Source organism: Diadema setosum, chromosome 9 (genome assembly GCF_964275005.1).
Source record: "Diadema setosum chromosome 9, eeDiaSeto1, whole genome shotgun sequence".
Classification (NCBI taxonomy): Eukaryota; Metazoa; Echinodermata; class Echinoidea; order Diadematoida; family Diadematidae; genus Diadema; species Diadema setosum.
The window spans coordinates 35861096-35879181 of NC_092693.1; the positions used below are offsets into that span (position 1 = coordinate 35861096).

Below are 18086 nucleotides of genomic sequence, written 5' to 3' on the forward strand. Positions count from 1 at the left end.
TAAGCAGTGCCGTATAAAAGAGCATAGCGCCATCTGCGTTACATACTCTTTTCACGATGTACTGGTACTGATCACAGAACTGAACTCAGAGTTCTGTGGTACGGATACATTGATGGTGACCGTGGCCGTAACGTGTGTGTGTTATGTTGAGAAGGCCAACAAGGATGTTGTGTGTCGATGTTGTCTACACACGTAGTACGTACAATGTACGTACGGTACGTACACACGTACATGCATTGCACCACTCTACACACTCACCGTACTCAGTATCATCGCCTGTTAGAGCCGAAGAAAAATGTTCAAGGCATTAATAGGGTTTCGTGTTTTGAAATGACTCGCCAATCGCTCGTCACTGTCTTCCAGTAACTCTGTTGAGCATGTATGGAATATGTCTTCCGTCAAAAAACTTAGTTTGAGCGGATTTAAATCCACATTTCGACGCAAGACGAACCGTGGAACGTCAGAAGGTGATCGATCAAATGGTGCGAACGAACCCCGGGAGTCTCATTCCCAGAGCGAGAACGAAAGTGCGACAAGGAACGTGGAATATCAAAATGTCGACGTGAAACCTGGACTTCTCAGCAGTCAGTCAAAAAGGGTCATCCATCAAAATGGTAACGAAATTGATATGGGAAGCCTAGAAAATAAAGTGAGTAGATGGCGGTTTTTGCACAAGTCGTCTGATAAGAGCAAATGCTCCATAAATCACGTAAATGCTAATGAGTACGACGTAGACACCACCGTAATTTTACCCGGAAGTGGCTCCAGCTCCGCTAAGATCGAGGAGCAACAAGCGATAAGTGGGCCGTCAGCAAATGGCCATATTGTCGTATGTAGTTCAAGGAATGACAATGAAAGGGGTTATATCAGTGGGAGAAAACACAAGCTTCCACACATGACTGCTAACACACACACTTTTAGACCTGTTGAAAGTGCAAGTCATTGTTACATCAATGATAATGTGAAAAGAATGGAGAACAAGGATTCACTGGAAAGGAATGTTAATGAACTCGACTGCGTCAAGCAGAGTCCGGCTGAAAGTGAAGGCGATGATTGCTTGACAAACCACTGTAGTATTAGTGGTAGCTTGACAGCTGCCAATATGAAATGCGATGTGAATGATAATGCTGAAGTCCATAAAGAATATGACACTGATAGTGAACAAACTTGTCCCTGTGATAACTCCAATGGTGATTCATCTGATGCTATGACTGCTGAAAATTCTGCGCCTGAAGATGTTCCACCTGCAATTCCACCCAAGCCAGCAACGCTTTTCAGCAATGGCCAGTGGACCATTGACAGAGATAGGCGATCATCGCCAACTGAATGTCTTGAATCTTCCCCAGCTGTTGAGGGTCCACCGCCTCGTCCACCCGCACGCTCTAAAACGAGATACGGTGTTGATGTTTCATTGCCATTCTACAGGCAGTACTTGGAACGGGAAAAGGCCTGCCCCCGACCTACGATATATGAGGATGTCCATCTGGATTACAACCACCCTAATCGAGGCTTGGCCGGCGAGCTATCCAAACTGCCACGCCAGCCCTGGTACTGGGGTCCAATGTCACAGGAGGCAGCGGAGGAAAAGCTAGCAGACAGAGCCAATGGGAGCTTCCTTGTGAGGGACAGTTCGGACGAGCGATACCTCCTCACGCTCAGTTTCAAGTCAGGCGGTCGTACGCTACACACTAGAATCGAGCACCGTAATGGACTCTTCAGTCTCAACGACTCAGAAGGCCACTCTTCCGTCATCGAGCTGATCCACAGCGTCGTAGCAGAGTCCCAGAAGGGGGTCTATGGCTACATGAACGACTCCACAGGCATCCAGAACTTTCCTGCAAGACTTACCCAGTGGGTCTCTCGCTACAGCGAGGTGAAATCTCTACAGCATCTCTGCAGGTTTGTCATTAGGGAGACGTATCCCCGACATCACATCCGCCGACTTCCCCTCCCGAAAAAAATAAACGAGTACCTCCTTGAAAATCAGTACTAAGTATATAGTGAGAAAAGGAGAAAACACAAGTTGCCATATTGAAAGCATATTATGAACTACATTAGCATACAGTGTATATGATATTCCAAAGACAAGTGAATGTATCTTGTATTACTGAATGATGTTTATTCGTAAGTCTGTATCAGTTTTGTAATGTGCAGTAATTCCAACCAATAATCAGAATGACAGTTCAGTAGTTCGAGTAAACAAATGCAATGGGCTGCGCAGCTATCTTGTGTTAGCTCCTGTCAGAATGCGGGCATTTTGAGAAAATGCATTGAGCGCAGATCTCCTGCTGCTGTTCACCGAACTTTATTTTTGTGTACTTCTTTGTATAACATCAAAATATGGATATAGTTTTTTACTTTCTTGGTCATATGACACTTTTTGTGAACCATTCTTTTTTTGTTGATAAGTGTAATTGTATGCCAATAACTGTTTTATAATAATGGTACTTTTGAGCAAAAAAAAAAAAAAAATGAAATTGTGATACAGTACTCATCGAAGAAGGGATGGAAGATTTCTAATGGAAAGTAGAAATGGAGAAAATAGCCTTTTGTTGTGTTCCTGCTTCTGAAGCTTTTATGTCCCAACTCTTGACAGTTACAATGTAAGTAGCACAAACACATTTATTCAGACAATTCAGAGCATGTAGCACCATTGTTGTATAGCCATGCTCAACGTGTCTTCAGTGATGTAAAAGGAAAACAAAAAAGCATCCTGTGGAGAAAGGGGTCCTTGTTCAGGAAAGTAAATATTTTCAGCACCCTGGATCCAAGTAATGCCCAAACCCAATATAAATGGCATGAAGAGAATTTTTCATCATATCACCACTAGATTTTTCTTGAAACATTCCTGTATTGTACTTGTACAAAATCTACATGTATGCTTGAATTTATCATGCTACACATACAACTGTACATGTGGGCAGATGATCTGGTACAGCTTTTGCCTTAACTGTTGAACAAGAATTTTTACTAATCTTCCATCCATGTTTAGCCAGTTTCATAAAGCCACTGGCTTACAGGCGAGGAGTAATCTTAATTGCTTCAGGCCTTCTTTTTTTTTTATACTGCTTGTTTGAACAAAATAACATCCATAGAGCAGTTTGTGACAATATCTCAGATGTGCAAAGGGATATTCCTTTTCCTTAACCATCATTTAACATTGTATAGTGTCTTTCTAATTTCTATTTCACTCCCTTGAAATACATGTAATAGATGATCCAAGGTACTTCTGTACCCCAAAAATGGTAACATTGATTTATTTCTGGTTACAGTCACCATTTATATTGCTACATAGTACATTTGTTGTTCAGCAGGAATTAGTATGTTTTGCCTACAGTAGAAATTAAATCATCTGTACGGTGTAGCAGATTCTGCAATGGTAACCTCATTGTAAAAAGATAATGTGGCACATCAAAGCCTTCTTTTATGCAAGAGAACAATTGCTTTTCTGACACAGTGTTGATATGTTTATTTTGATTATTGGGTATCCCTCAAGAATCAATGTTGTGCCTTTGCCATGTTTTCAAAACGAGAAGACAAAAATCAGTATTTAATTCTCAGTCACAAAGAAATATGGTTCAGCAGTATGGAACAACGAAATGTCCATTGCCTGGAAGGTGCCTTTAAACTATTCCAAAGAAATGCAAAACAGCTTCATGTATAAAAGAAACTGTAAACTATGCAATCACACCTGTTCTATTGAGGAGAGGCTTTTACAATTTGTATACACAGAGCTTTGTTCAGCACTTCAGCTCTGTAGCAACTCAGAATGCAAGACATATCCAGTCATTAAAAGAAACAAGTCTAAGAAAAAGTTAGATTGTTTCATCGGTCGAGAGTGTGGACTTACAGAAATGGTTTCATAGTGTTCACAGTCACACAATAGTGTTGAGCAAGCCACTTTGTTGCAGTACAGGTACAACACTCCCTAAATTGCTTAAAGGTGCCAGTGTGTTTGACAGTGTTGGGGGATTTTCTTCCTACTATTCCACCATCAGACAAAAGGTAGCCTGCAACTACAATGTACCTGTTGAAATTGGCATGTAAGCAGCATTTCACAGACAGTGTTTACATCATGTGGGTTTTTGTTCTGTTTTGTTTGTTTTGTTTTTTTTTTAATAATGAAATCCCCCCTTCCTCTTGTAAGGTAGACAATGCATTGGATATCAGTGTATACATTATTAATGTACACAGTGCCTATAAACATAATCCTCTTTTTTATTATTAAAGTAAGATCTTGTGAAAGAGGTCGTTATAATTACTGTATGACTACTTGATACAATGTGCATCATTTTTCATGTGCATCTACTGATGCTTCCTACATACAGTATTGTATCTTCTATCTTCATTGTCTCCTCCCCCTGCTGCCATCGTGCAGGACAAGTATTTTAGACAGATCATCAGGAAGTTGGTAATTGTGAGCGAGTGCAGAAATAGTACCACAAAGTGCAGTTACGCTACAGCACACAAGTTTATTGGCCCAGCACATTTCCTACATCGCTTCTTGGCAAGTCATTGTACCGGGACAATGATGAGCCATATTCATGTACTGTTTGTAAGGAATGCAGCACAGAGGCAGCCATGAACAAGCATGTACCATGACTGACTTGCCTTGTGAGAGAGAACTGTATTCTCCAGATATTTCTATGCATAGTGTTCCGATCATCAGACTTTTAGGTACAGTTGTACAGTACATGTACCAATGAGCGTCATTATTCCAGCAACGGAGGTTACAAACTGTACGCACATGACAAAAGGTCATGTGCAATGAAGTTCAAATGAAGAAAATGGGCCGCACTCGGCAACCACACCCAAGGAAGTACATGTATGCTGGTGGCATAATATACCAAGGGTATTTTTTTTGTTTGCTTTAAGGTTGTTGTTTGGGTTTTTTATGATTGGAGGTACGTAGCATGTATTGTGTCAATATGCACATGTATGCTGTGACCAGTAAAAAAAAAAGTAGCTTTGATTAGCCAATTTACAGTACATTTGTACATGGCATACTTGCCTCCCTGCAGGTTACAGTAAGGTTTTGATACAGAGTTTGTTTTTCAAACAATGCTGCCTGTTAAAAGTTTGTTCCCATCTTCCGGTATTGATAATGTGTTGTACATTAAACATTAACCCCCAACATCCATGTATATAAGATGCCCATTTCTAGAAAGATGCTGGGTACAAATGTTTGTAATGTGAGAATAGAAACTACAAGTGGCATAAATCTATCAAATTTACACTACAGTGCATTTTAAACTTTTGTCAAGTTAGGAAGGTAGTATGCTGTATACGCCAAATATTTCGCGAGTCTAAATTTTCGCAAATCAGAAATTCCCGACGATTTCGCGAGTGGTTAAATTCGGGATCACTGAGTCTGGTACTGAGCGGAGAAATGCAACATGCATACATCGCATCCACATCAGGATCAGAGTCAATATTTTCGCGTGTCTTTAATTTCGCGAATAGCACCTGTCTCGTGAAATTCGCGAAAATAAAAACCTCACGAAATATTCGGTGTATACAGTACACTGCAAGTAAATCTTGCCACCCTACCACTTTCACTCAAGTGTTGAAGGCCTTACCTCCTTCCCATAGTGAGTATCGTACAGTGCTCAACAAAATTTAGAAGAAATGATGGAGAAGGGAAACTTCACGATCATCACTGTGGAATGGATTTCTTACACTTTACTTTTAATAGCTTTCAATATTTGTACTTGAACAGAACATGACTGGTTATAAGTATGAGTGTTGGAACTGAAAAGGGGCCAGAATTGAATGCTAAAGGTTATGAGTACAGTGTATTAATCATAGTGGTGATACATTTGACACTTGACACTGATTTTTCAGAGAGGAGCAGACAAAATCTGTGCAATTGTCATGCTTGATATGCTGTTAGACCGCGCACAGACAAAAATGTAAACATACAACTCACTCTCGACCAAATACTTTCTCCGGACAATGCTAACAATGGTTTAGGGGGTGGAAAGTGTAGAGAAGGCATACAATCGCCTTTTTGGCATCCTTCAGCTCACCACTTGAAGCAAGTCGTGACCGGTACATTCTGGAACAAATACGAAAGACACCTTGACAAATTGTCATCTTGCTCTCTGCTGACATAGAATTGCCATTGTTTTTCTGTTGTGTAACTTGTGAACTGTGCCTTGAAAGCTGCACCAGTTTTGCCACAGATTAATTCATACAGTGAAGATGACAAACAGTGATTACCGGAAATGATTAAATATTTGTGCTCTCTGTAGTTGTGACTTGTGACATGCTTTTCAGTAGTTTAATTGAGGAATTCTGTGATTTACTGGTCTGCTAGTGGTTCCAAGCATACCAGAAAATAGGCCTTCCAATGAATGCATTTATTACTTGACATTCTGTTATTATCATTATTTTTAATGAGTGATGAAGAGTACAATTTGTAGTGAGTACAGTGTACAAGTATGTATTGTGAAGTGTGAAGCATCTCTTTGAGCTGTATGGCAATGCTGCCAAATTTTCCTTTTTTCATTGTTGTTGAATGATCAAGGTGCAGTTGTTTTTCATGGAATCATACGTTCTGTCCATTGTGGTTTTATTGGCTACAGAAACTGTTTGCACTGGTCCGCTAGATTGTGTTCTTCGTAATGATATCTCTGACGTTAGTCACCTTGCATCCTGGTCGATGGGGAAGGAACCTTGACTTGTTTCGTCTTCAGTCGAGTACACGTTTGCTGTGCTGTGCTCTACTCCTCGATGTGTTCAATCATCGTGGCATTGAGTAACCACACTAAACAAAGTTTATCAAAATGGCACAGGCTCACCTGACAGATACCGGTACATTATACAGTGTTTGTGACTGGCCAGTAGGTGAAACCACAATTTCATTATCGTTCATACATTTTAATTGACTGCACAGTCATGCAGTTGTCCGTTGATCAATCATCTGCTGATCTTTTTATCCTCCGTGAGATTGTAAACTGGCGGAGTGTAGCGCCATGATTAATGTTGATGATATGCCATTGTCCCAAAAGACAAAAACACTGGTGTGACATTTACATATTGTCCCAGTGCAATAATTGTGCTGCCCCACATTGTAGCTAAGTCGCAAATCGCTGTGAGTGAAACCGCACTCTGCCAGTTTAGCCCGCTATTGAACGAACCCTATACTTCCTTCCTTGTTTTTCCTAGCTGTAAAATGAAGTCTCTCCTGGATGAAAATAGGACGGTGGTTTCAAAAACTTTGCATGCATTGTGGCAGCCACGCTAGACTGTCCTATCCACATTAAAGATGATAAAGCTCTTGAGGAAAAGTTAGCCGGAAGTCTTGTGTTTTCACAAGTGAAGACCACATACAGACAGTAATCCTACACAACACAGACCCACCGTTCGATGTACACTGTGTTGTGTAGGTCATGGCATAGTTATGGTGGCTCTGAAGACAATAAAGGAAAAAAAAAACAACTTAAGTTGACTATAGCTGTACAAATAGGTACATTGTGTATGACAGGTACACAGGAACTCACAATAGATGGCAACATTTTCTGTCCAATAAGGTAACACAGTCTACAGTACATTACAGGAACAAATTTACATACACTAGATTGCACGTAAAAGGGAATTCTACATGCATAACTAAAAAGTTGTTTATCCATTCTTTTTTATATAGATTTTCTTTAGAAACGTGATTCCCTCCAAGCGTTAAAAGATTTTCTGGTTGCTAAGGAGACACCTAAAATCTTTATATGGAAGATATGTCAAAGATATATTCTTTAAAGTAAACAATTTTTCCTTGAAGCCAAATGATGCAACCGTAAAAGGGTCTGACTTTGAGATGATTTCTCTGTTGCTGCTCAGTAGAACAGCAGTCACGACAACCATACTGTTGGTCTTGGGAGTACCACACAAACACAGGAGCTCATGTTCAACCTCGATTAATCAGTTAACTCTTTAATATGCATACTTCTCTATCATCCAGGCGTGTTCACACTGTGAAGATGATTAAAAAAAAAAAAAATGATTTCAAACTCGGTCAAAACTCCTATAAAACTTACACAATATACATAATATTAAACTACATTGTATTCTCAACAGAAATTTGTTATGAATTTTACATTAAGATATTTCAATTTCCTTTGAGAATGGACCATAGATTTAATAGGTTATACATAGACTTTGTAGATTACACCACTGTCGTGGTGTACACCAGGGCTACCAACTCTCACGCATTGAGTGTGAGACTCACGCAATTCAACCAATTTTGACTGTCTCACTCTGATAAACGAAATCTCACGCTAAACCCCCAAAATGGAATGTACCCGGTACATGACTACAAAAATAAATGTCTCTAAATTCTCTGATATTCCGAATATCGATATGCCCAAGCCCAAAATTTTGAGATTTTCTTGCGCGGGTGTAAAGCTTAACCAATAATAATCGTTTTCGGTTCGCGCGCAAAGACGAGCTATTTGATTACGATTGGTTTCTACCTATACCACGTGAGCGTAGCTTGTACTTTTGGCAAATTACAGTACATGTATGGCTATGACGTGTGCATTACATCGCTTTACATACACTGACTGTGTACGTAGTATGTACGTACGTACGGCTGCACAGCAAGCCGCCAGGCGCTAGCCAGGAGGTCGCTCCGCTCCCTCGCAGTGTCTCACGCCAAACTCTCACTCAAGGTTGGCAGCCCTGGTACACCACCTACCCACTGATTTGTACAAATACTGTTAATTGTACCTGCTATAGAGATCATCAAGCACCTACCTATTGTAGCTACACTGTACCACTGGGTTAGCTGGTACATGTACATGAACGTAAACATTGTTTCTCCCATATCCAGCCAAATTGATTACAAATCGGGATGGGCGCCGGTCCCAACATGGCGCGATGACAGAGGTCGGACTGTATACTTACAAGTTACTAGTGTCCGTATGTTATGCTTATCATTATCAAATATATTTTTATGATTATAGCAAAGTCATGGTAAAGATGTGAGAAGAATTTACACGGTATGTTGCATTAATGTTTGAATGTATGAACTTGCATATTGTATGTTATGGGGTGTCAAATAATGCATAAGGTGTGTCATGTAGAATTTGGCTGGCTGCAAACCAAGCCTTAATCCTGCTGTCCTTGTATCAAGTATTAAAAAAAAATACTCGGGAAGATGCCAACCTGAAGGGATATACTTAATAGTCTTTGTTCCAGCGTGTGCATGTATTTTTCTTTGGGAATATAGAAGACATTAAGGTTATTCCTGCCATTAGAATACATTCTGAACTTTTAGCCCAAATTCTAATCAATTTTGGTCCCTTTCAGGTTTTATATTGACATTTGTTTGCAACAGAGTTGACTTGAGGAAAAAAAAAATGCCACAGCTCTATAGGCCGTATACAGTAGGTGAATATAATATGGAAAGCCTAGGTGTAGTGTCTGCATTGTAGAAACAGAGGAACATATTGATTTTAAGGTACTTTTCACTTGAGAATCTATTTCTTGAAGTATTGAGATTAAATATCCTGTGAGGTTTAACTCTTTCACCCTTTCTATCCCCAGCCCCATACTTTTTGTTGGGCTTGACATTAGTAATACTTGGCCTACTAATAGGTCCACTAAAAATTTGATTTTGATGGTAGGCCACTAAACTTCAAAAAAGTAATATCTTGGTGGCACGACTGGGCAAGTAAGATTTAAAAAAAAAATTAAATTGTTATAATACCTTTTTTTTTTCTTCCTTTTTTAAGTAACCAAAATTTCAGATTTTAACATTTTAGTGGCCCATTCATGCTACCAGAGAACTGTGGTGTAAGTTATTGCTGGGCCCTGCTTCTTCGTCAATTCCCTTTCCCCTTTGTTCTTGAAATGTTGCACCGTGAGTGTGGACAGGACTTCTTTGTAATGGATGGTTTTACCACGTATAATTATACATTGTAGTCTGACACCACAAGAGAGCCAACAATACTCTGATGTCATAATAGATGGTGGTGCTTGATAATTTCCCTCAAAGTCCCTATTCATGAATATCAACATATCAAGTTACTTGCCAAAACATCAAGACGCTAGTCTCTTGCTTTATCCAGTTCAGTCGAAGTTGATTCTGAAAAAAAAAAAAAAAAAGATAAAAAGGAGAATTCCTGCAGTTCTCTACAAATATTGATCACGTGATAAATGTTATCTCTTTGAAGTCAGGCTGTTTAGTCAGCAGCTGGAGTCTGTATTTAGCACAATCTTATTTTTTACTCTGCAGTACAGTGATCAAAGGATGGTTGCATTCACACTCAAACTGATGTAACAATACAACACAGGGAGGTATAGAAGACAGTGTGGATTCATTGTTTTGTGTTTGCCACACATGAATAGTGTGGAGTCTGTTTCAAAGCCTATCACTCTAAATGTGAAAGTGAAAGTTGGATGCGTAACTGGTTGTTAGTTTAAGCTCTGTTTTCCTTCATCTTGCCTGAAAAGTATGGGCTCTCAAATCATGAGGCAGTTTCAGACCGAGCACACAAAACTGCTTTGTAAACATGTTCAGTAGTGTGTTGCATGATTTTCAAGGTAAATTTTGACAAGTCTTGAATGCAAACAAGTACATTCCCCCCAAACACATTGTTAGTAGTACATCTACATGTAGTGGGTTCTGGATTCCCAGTTTGCAGTGCAAACAATTTAAACACAATTATGGGGTTTGAGTTTAGCTGCAGGGACTGTGTACGGGCATTAACCTGTGCACCATAATGTGCACATATGTGTTCACACTGAATTCAAGTGAGCTTTTTAAAGATTAAATACACATTACAACAGATTTATATGCAGTTTTAGACAAAAATGTTTTCCAAGCTAGTGGTCTGAAAGGCAGGAGACACATTTCAATGTGTAAATGTTCTGCAAATCTGAACAAAATTACAAACTTGTTTCAGAAATGTGATGACAAACAAGTTGTTTTGTCAGTCTGAAACCCCCTTCTTTGTTCTGGAAGCCAAGATAGACCTTTCCCAAGGCAGTGTCCTGTTAATTAATTTTGTTTTTCTTTTCATATGATCTGTTTTTCCCCCAAAGGTGAAAAACCCCACCCCGAGAAACAAACCATGTCTGTCTGAATAATGAGTTGCAAAATTTATTAGAGCATGTTTGTGATCATGTGGACTCACAAAATTGTGAAGATGAAGTACTGGAATGCAAGAAATTTTTGCGGCATGAAATTTTTGCAAACTTCCACTGGCATTTAATGCATATAGTGAATATAAGAACTTTTGTGTGCATTTTAATTTCGCGAATCTTGGCTCTCGCAAAATTAAAATGCATGCGAAATTTCTTGTTTTACGATACTATTTTGAGAAAGCTCAGACTTTCACATTTAAAAGTGAAAGTTTCAGTATCTTCTTTCATCCCCAACCCTCTCTGTCTCTGCTAATTTCTTTGAAGTTCTTACTGCTTATCGGTAATCACTTTATAAAGCTTCTCATAATGTACCACTGGAAATCACATGTTATGATGGTGCTGAAATGACCTCATGCTGCCTTGTGCATTATTTGGTCTCCCATTTGAGATTTTTTATTTTTATTTTATATATTTATTTTTTTTTTGCGTGTGTGTGTGTGTGTGTTGGGGGTTGTTGTTGCTGTTGTTGCTTCTTTCTTCTTTTTTTTTTGGGGGGGGGGGTTGGTGGTGGGTTTTGTTTGTTTGCTTGCTTTTGTCTTTTTGCATTCATGCTCCTTTGGATCGGAACTGTATTGGCTCTACCTTGCATCCTGGCATGCTATTCAGAGGGGTGTGATCAGTTTCCTGTATGTGGTCATGCCAGATTCCGGCTTTGTCATAGTATTACATTGTTAATACATACATCTTCCTTTTTTCCTTTGAAATCTTCGTCCTTGATGATGGTGTGGTTGTTTTTCAGACAATTGTTCAGCATAACCACAAGGGCATTGTTCTTGAGAGATGTTAGTCCCTTTCTATTTTTGTGGAATAACTGTCATGGGTTGAGAATGTGCCTTCTGCATATACTATATGTATATACTTTGTATGTCAAGTTCTTTGCTTCACATCATTCAATTACAAATTGAAGAAATAATTTGATTTGATCCATGACAAGCAATCACAACTTTAGATATTTAGTGTGTATAGAATATGGGCTGTTTATTTCTCAAAGGGATTATAGGTACAACACGGCTGCCAACACTGGAAACTAGTTGAGAGCGAGACTCCCATAGGCCAATGCTATAATTTAGGAGTCAAAATGAGTGAGATCAATAGAAATGCATGCAAGTGAAATAAAGTTTTAGAGTGAGAAAGGACCAAAATGCGGGAGTCTCACGCTCAATGCGTGAGAGTTGGCAGCCCTGAGGTACAAGTATATGTCTAGTACAGTGCACTCCTGTTATAACGAACACGGTTATAACGAAATTCCGGTTACAACAAAATAAAATTTAGGGCCGCAACATTATCAACTCTATGTATTTTTATTGTTTATTCATTCGGTTATAACGAAATTTCGTTATAACGAAAGAAAACTGCCGGTCCCGAGGACTTCGTTATAACGGGAGTCCACTGTACATGCAAAGTGTTCATGTGTGTGTGTGTGTGTGCATGTGTGTTTGCACACATAGCATACAAACACACATCATACATGCATACATAGTTACACAACATGCATAGGTATTGTTTTGTCATATTACATTTTAATGTCGCATTGAATGTACAATGTACTCAAATTTTTGACATTTTCTCTGTTATTGCTGACTCTTGCAAACCATAATTATTTTCTTGAGTGTTCAGTTTGTACCTGTTTACGTCAGATTGCCAGAGATGACACTGTAGTGAAGTCATATAAGATCACATATTGTTTCTTTCTCCCGGTGAAGAAGGAAAACTTATGTGTTCAATGTCCTTTATACTGGCATCTTATTTGCTCTAAAACCTTTAATAAGGTACAGTGTGTATGAACAATATTATGAGGAACACTTCTTAAAAGGACTGTGGCTGAAATTCATATGTTTATGTCTACATTAAAATATAGCTCCCCTGTGGGTTTACCTCTACTCCACACCCGTTCTGCATCTCTAGCAGTGAGAGACTCTAAATGCCATCAGCATAAAATCTTTCTATGATTAGGTGGCCATTTTACCTTTGGCAATAAGTGCTTGCTTATTGTGCAGACATGGTACAATCTATTACGGTGATAGCCACCATGGATAAACCAGTGTGCTTTAGTTCCATGAAAGATTCCAGGAATTGGAAGTACAGTTGTATTGGTCTGGTGCGAATCATATGTCATCTCTGCCTGTAGCACAGCACTCCTCAATGTCTTCTGTTTAGGGTGTATATTTTGTGAGTATAATATTTCAGAAACTGAGACTTGTAAGACAAACCTTGTGAGTGGTTGAATCCATGATCGCAAACCAAAGTCAGCAAATTTCCACTGTGGAGACAATGTATAACACATTTGTGTTACAGGAGGCAGTGTTTTGCAAGTTGTTAATTTTGCAAATTTATATCAGTCAACAGGCAATTTCCCGTAAGTAGATAAAACTGCAAAATATATACTGTATATACAGTAGACTGTAGTGTACGGTTTATGGTGTTTGGGTGCTCGTTATAACAGGGTTCCCCTGAAAGTACCTGTATATGGCCGCTGGCACATGCGTAGGAAAAGAATGCTGGCGAACCAAATCATATTTTTTCCTACACTGTTGTGAAAATGACATATCACAATGTTTTATAATCCCCCTTTTTCTGTGTTTTTTTTTTCCTTTTTGCTTCCTCGACAGGAGCAGATTAAGTCATTGACAATGTATGAAATCAAGATGTTAGTGAAAGTGAAGTTGATGTGCAGAGCAAAATGCACTCCTGTGGTCAAAAGTGAGATTAACATTTACCATGCAAACTGCACCAGTCTCATAGTTGTGCCACTGTTTATGTTGCATGCATTTTTTCGCTTTAGAAAACATTAGCAGGGCTATCAAAGGGTGTTTAACATGGAGAGAATATGCTCATATGACTGCTTTTCAAGACGGGGAAAGTCATGTGGAGACAACTGAAAAAAGCAGAAGGAAGCGGTACAGTACTTTTATGTGGTTTATGTTTTGGAAAGATTGGCCATTCATTTGAGAAAAGACCACAATCCTTTTCTCATTGTACAGATATCTGTATTAAGGCAGTTTATGAATTGAACTACAAGATAACTACAGCATGTTTTATATGCTAATATGTGAAGAAGAGTTTAGGAGTTCGCTACAGTTTCAATGGCAGAAATATTAAGCCATATTAAATAGGCGGGATTACTGTATGTGGTGCTTGGTCATATTTTGGTGGTATTTCAGCTGTTTGGAAAAGTGCTGCAGCTGTACTTTTCCATTTAGTAGTTCATTTAACCTATTTTGTGACGTAAATGAAGACATGCTGGTGTTTGTTATGCGAAGGGGCCTCGTAATGTGTACCTCCAGAATTATTGTCAGATTTTTATTGATGGGAAAATGTAAGTGTGTCACCATGTACTTCGCATTTGTAATCTACAAACTCATGTGATGAGATTATGGTACTGTGCCTAATGGACAAATGTTTGCCTTTTTTGAAATAGGTTCGGTATTTGGAACACTTTTGTACTTTTTGTATGTTTATATCTACCAAGTTTGTATGACAGAGTTTTGTATCACTGTAGTACCAAGAGTGAAAATTTACATTTTTGTACATGATGAATGACAATGTCTCCAAAATGGCGCGTTATTGATGGCAGTTTTTTCTTTGACGGATAATAAATGCGAATGAATCTACATGTGACTATAAACCGCAGTTGTTTCAGATGGATCGTGTGTTCTTTTTCTTTGACTAGCACAAACTTTTATTTCAGTCGAATGCGCAGACACCATTTTCACAGCTACATTGTACTTGTTGATACTTACCTATCAATTCATTTCTAAATATGGACTAATATTTGTACAATATCAAAGTCCGGTAAAGGTGCATAAATTTCCCACAGGAATTCAGCTGTTTACAGACATTCTCAAGTGCAGGGAAGTCCAGATAATGGTGCTCATGATCACCGTACGTACATCAATCAAATTTGGATTTTTATGTTGTTTGATTGTTTGCATGCTGGCTGGCAATGTTTACATTTGAAACAGCTAACAGTAAATGTACATCCACAATTGCAGTTGCAGCCATAATTTGTGGAACAGAACCTCCCATATTTCTCAGAAACAACTCTGAGTGTCAAAAAAGAAAAAGAAAAAAGAAGTAAACCATCTATTAACAACCGACAGATCACATGAAGCAAGACAGACAGTTAAACCAACCATGAACAACTGGGTCTTCACTTAATGCAGGCCTAAAAGAAACCAACAATACAAAGTTATCAAAGGCTGTGTACATTGTATATCCCTCTTTGTCCTTCTGTGTTGCATGTTGTTGAACTGTTGTTGTTGTTGTTTTATCTTGCTTGGTTTGCTTGGTGTGGGTATTGTTTTAAATATGGATTTCTTCAACATCGAGGCAAGTTTTCAAACCAGCCTGTAGTTGGGGGCAATGATAATTCATGCACCAAGTCCAATATGGTAATTCCTTCTTTCTGTACAACCCAAGTTCCTGGTTGCTTTTTAATAAAATAATGAAGCAGATCCTGATCTAATGATAGGTTGAGAGCATGCACTTGACATGGCATTTATTTTGCCTAACTTGTAGATTTGCTCATGACTGGTCATTAGCACTTCCATGTCGCAATGGTGACCTTACAAGATTTCATTTTTTCATTACTTGGAAAAGTGGCTACCGCAGAATTTAAAATGCGTAAATTTGAAATTCTTTCAAGTACAAAAGATCTGCTTCATGATTTTATAAAACAGATGATACACATTTTTGTTGGGCATTAGTATGATTACCCACATTCTGTACCATCAAAACAGTTCAAACGCCCTGGGGCCCGTTTCATAAAACTTGTCATCAGTGACAAGTTGTCATAGATGTGACAAGCTACTGAAATCCTTGCATCTGATTGGCCAAGAGCAAATTTGTCACAGAAATATGGCAGTTGTCACTGATGACAAGTTTTATGAAACGGAGCCTCTGGACTGTCTTCTTGTCAGACCGTTCCAAAGATAACTTGCGTGGGTAATTCTTGCTAGTGCCCTCAGTGATGTGTATTATTTCTAAACTCATCACCACAGCTGTGCAGTTCATGTGGGCAAGAAACAAAGGTACATGTTTCTGCATTACAGAAGTACCCTAAAGTTAACTGTTAACCACAGTGGAAATACATTGTACAAATCTACCAGACATGAACACTCCAAAACGTGGATGGTTTGTGAGAGTCTGTAGAGCAGGGACCACTTCAGGGGGCATGGAAATGAAACAACCATGCACAAAAAAAAAGTAAAGACAAACAAGTTGAAAAAAAAAATCTGAGTGGACAGAACCACTTAATGAGGAGCGTTGAGTCCTCGTCGAAGAGAAAAACAGTATCATGTAACATGCGCAGTGTGTTGATAAACTTGTACAATGCATAACTAATGCGTATATAATACACACACACACAATTGCACCCATTCATCTTTTATGTCCATTTCAAGGCATAAGGATGGCATTTACAAATTTCGAAACACATTTATCACACCACATCTCATATGGTGAAATCATAAAAAGGACACATGAAGAATCTTGTGGGAAAAGAACCTGTTACAATACTACATTCAATGAAGGCAATTATTAAATAAACCACATGAATTTACAACAAACATTGAATACTCATAACTTCTGGTACATTTTACTGTTTGTTTGTCTGTGTGTTTTTGTCTCTAAAGCCTTTTAAATTGACTTAAAGTCTTACTGCTCTTGATTAATGTATTCCAAAGAATAGAGCCATTGTAAAATATGGAAGACTGAGTTTTGTGAAATCTGGTCAATGGGGGATGACTATAATTTGAGCATTCCTAGTGCCATACAGTCAACTGCCTAAGTCGTATCTATTTGGACTGAATAAATAGGTTTGACTTCGAAAAATTCAACTTATGAGGGATTAAAATCAATAGAATATAAAGAGAAGAAGATTTGAAAAGACTCGGGTGATTATTTGACTTATGCAAGGCTGACTTACAAGGTTGACTCTATTTGTGTGTGTTCAGTATTTCATTACCTCCGCCAAGGGAGGAGGTTATGTTTTCGTTACCGTTGGTTTGTTTGTTCATTAGTTAGTTAGTTAGTTTGTCCGTGTGCAAAATAACTCAAAAAGTAGTTAACGGATTGGGATGAAACTTGCAGGAAAGGTTGAAAATGACACAAGTAACAAACGATTAACTTTTGATAGTGATCCGAGAATTTGGGGGGAATTTATGAATGATTTTTGATATTTTGGCAGGTAGGGTCAATGAACTCGGGAGTTTAGGCTGCATGTATTTGAGGTTTGCATGCACGCACTAAAGTGCGTGCTCTAGTTTCTGCTAGGGCGAGGCGCGCCGCACAGCTGAGGGTTTATGACGTAACAAGGGCTTCTATATTGGGAAATCTATATTAGGAAATCGGGCCATTTCATTCATTCATTTTCATTTCATTCATTCATTCACTCAAGTAAGTACGTATGGGTGGAAATCGCTGATATCTCTATGGAAGAACAAGATCAGTGGTGGAAATGAGCTGCATGCTTGGCGGAGGACTGCGCTCTCAGAGTGCTTTTCTAGTTGTCCATGTGTTCACTAAACACGTGTTATAGCAGGGGAACAGAAAAATTACTCAAGAAACTTGTCTGTAAAATCCTTGGTGAACAGCAAGGCGCCAGAAAATTTTGAATAGAAAATAAGCATTTGCTGTACAGCATATTTCTGTGTTCTCTTGTTAAATAGCTACATATACATAAATACACACACATATTTTTCACGCACACACACACACACACACACATACACACACATAAAGATATTGTTAAGAGCATATGCTGAGTAATCTGAATAAACCGAACGAGAGATCAGTGTGAGAAGCAGATGTGCTGAGATTGGATACACTGGAGACAGGAGGAAAGACGCATCACAGTCATGACAAAGTCAAATAGCATTGTGCGATCAAGATAGCCATACAACTTGAGTATTGAGCTGTGTATAAACCTCATCCCAAAGTTT

The 18086-nt window shown here is 38.7% G+C and overlaps 1 protein-coding gene across 1 annotated transcript; it reads left to right on the forward strand.

Annotated features, from left to right (window-relative positions):
- The first annotated feature begins 317 nt into the window (after positions 1-317).
- On the forward strand, positions 318-1993 carry LOC140233104 (uncharacterized). The gene has a single exon (XM_072313219.1). The coding sequence runs from the start codon at positions 389-391 to the stop codon at positions 1991-1993; it is 1605 nt and encodes a 534-aa protein (XP_072169320.1). The 5' UTR covers positions 318-388.
- The last annotated feature ends 16093 nt before the right edge of the window (positions 1994-18086 follow it).

Excerpts from the sequence above, each read along its gene's own strand:
- LOC140233104 (XM_072313219.1), top strand. The coding sequence starts at position 389 with ATGTCTTCCGTCAAAAAACTTAGTTTGAGCGGATTTAAATCCACATTT.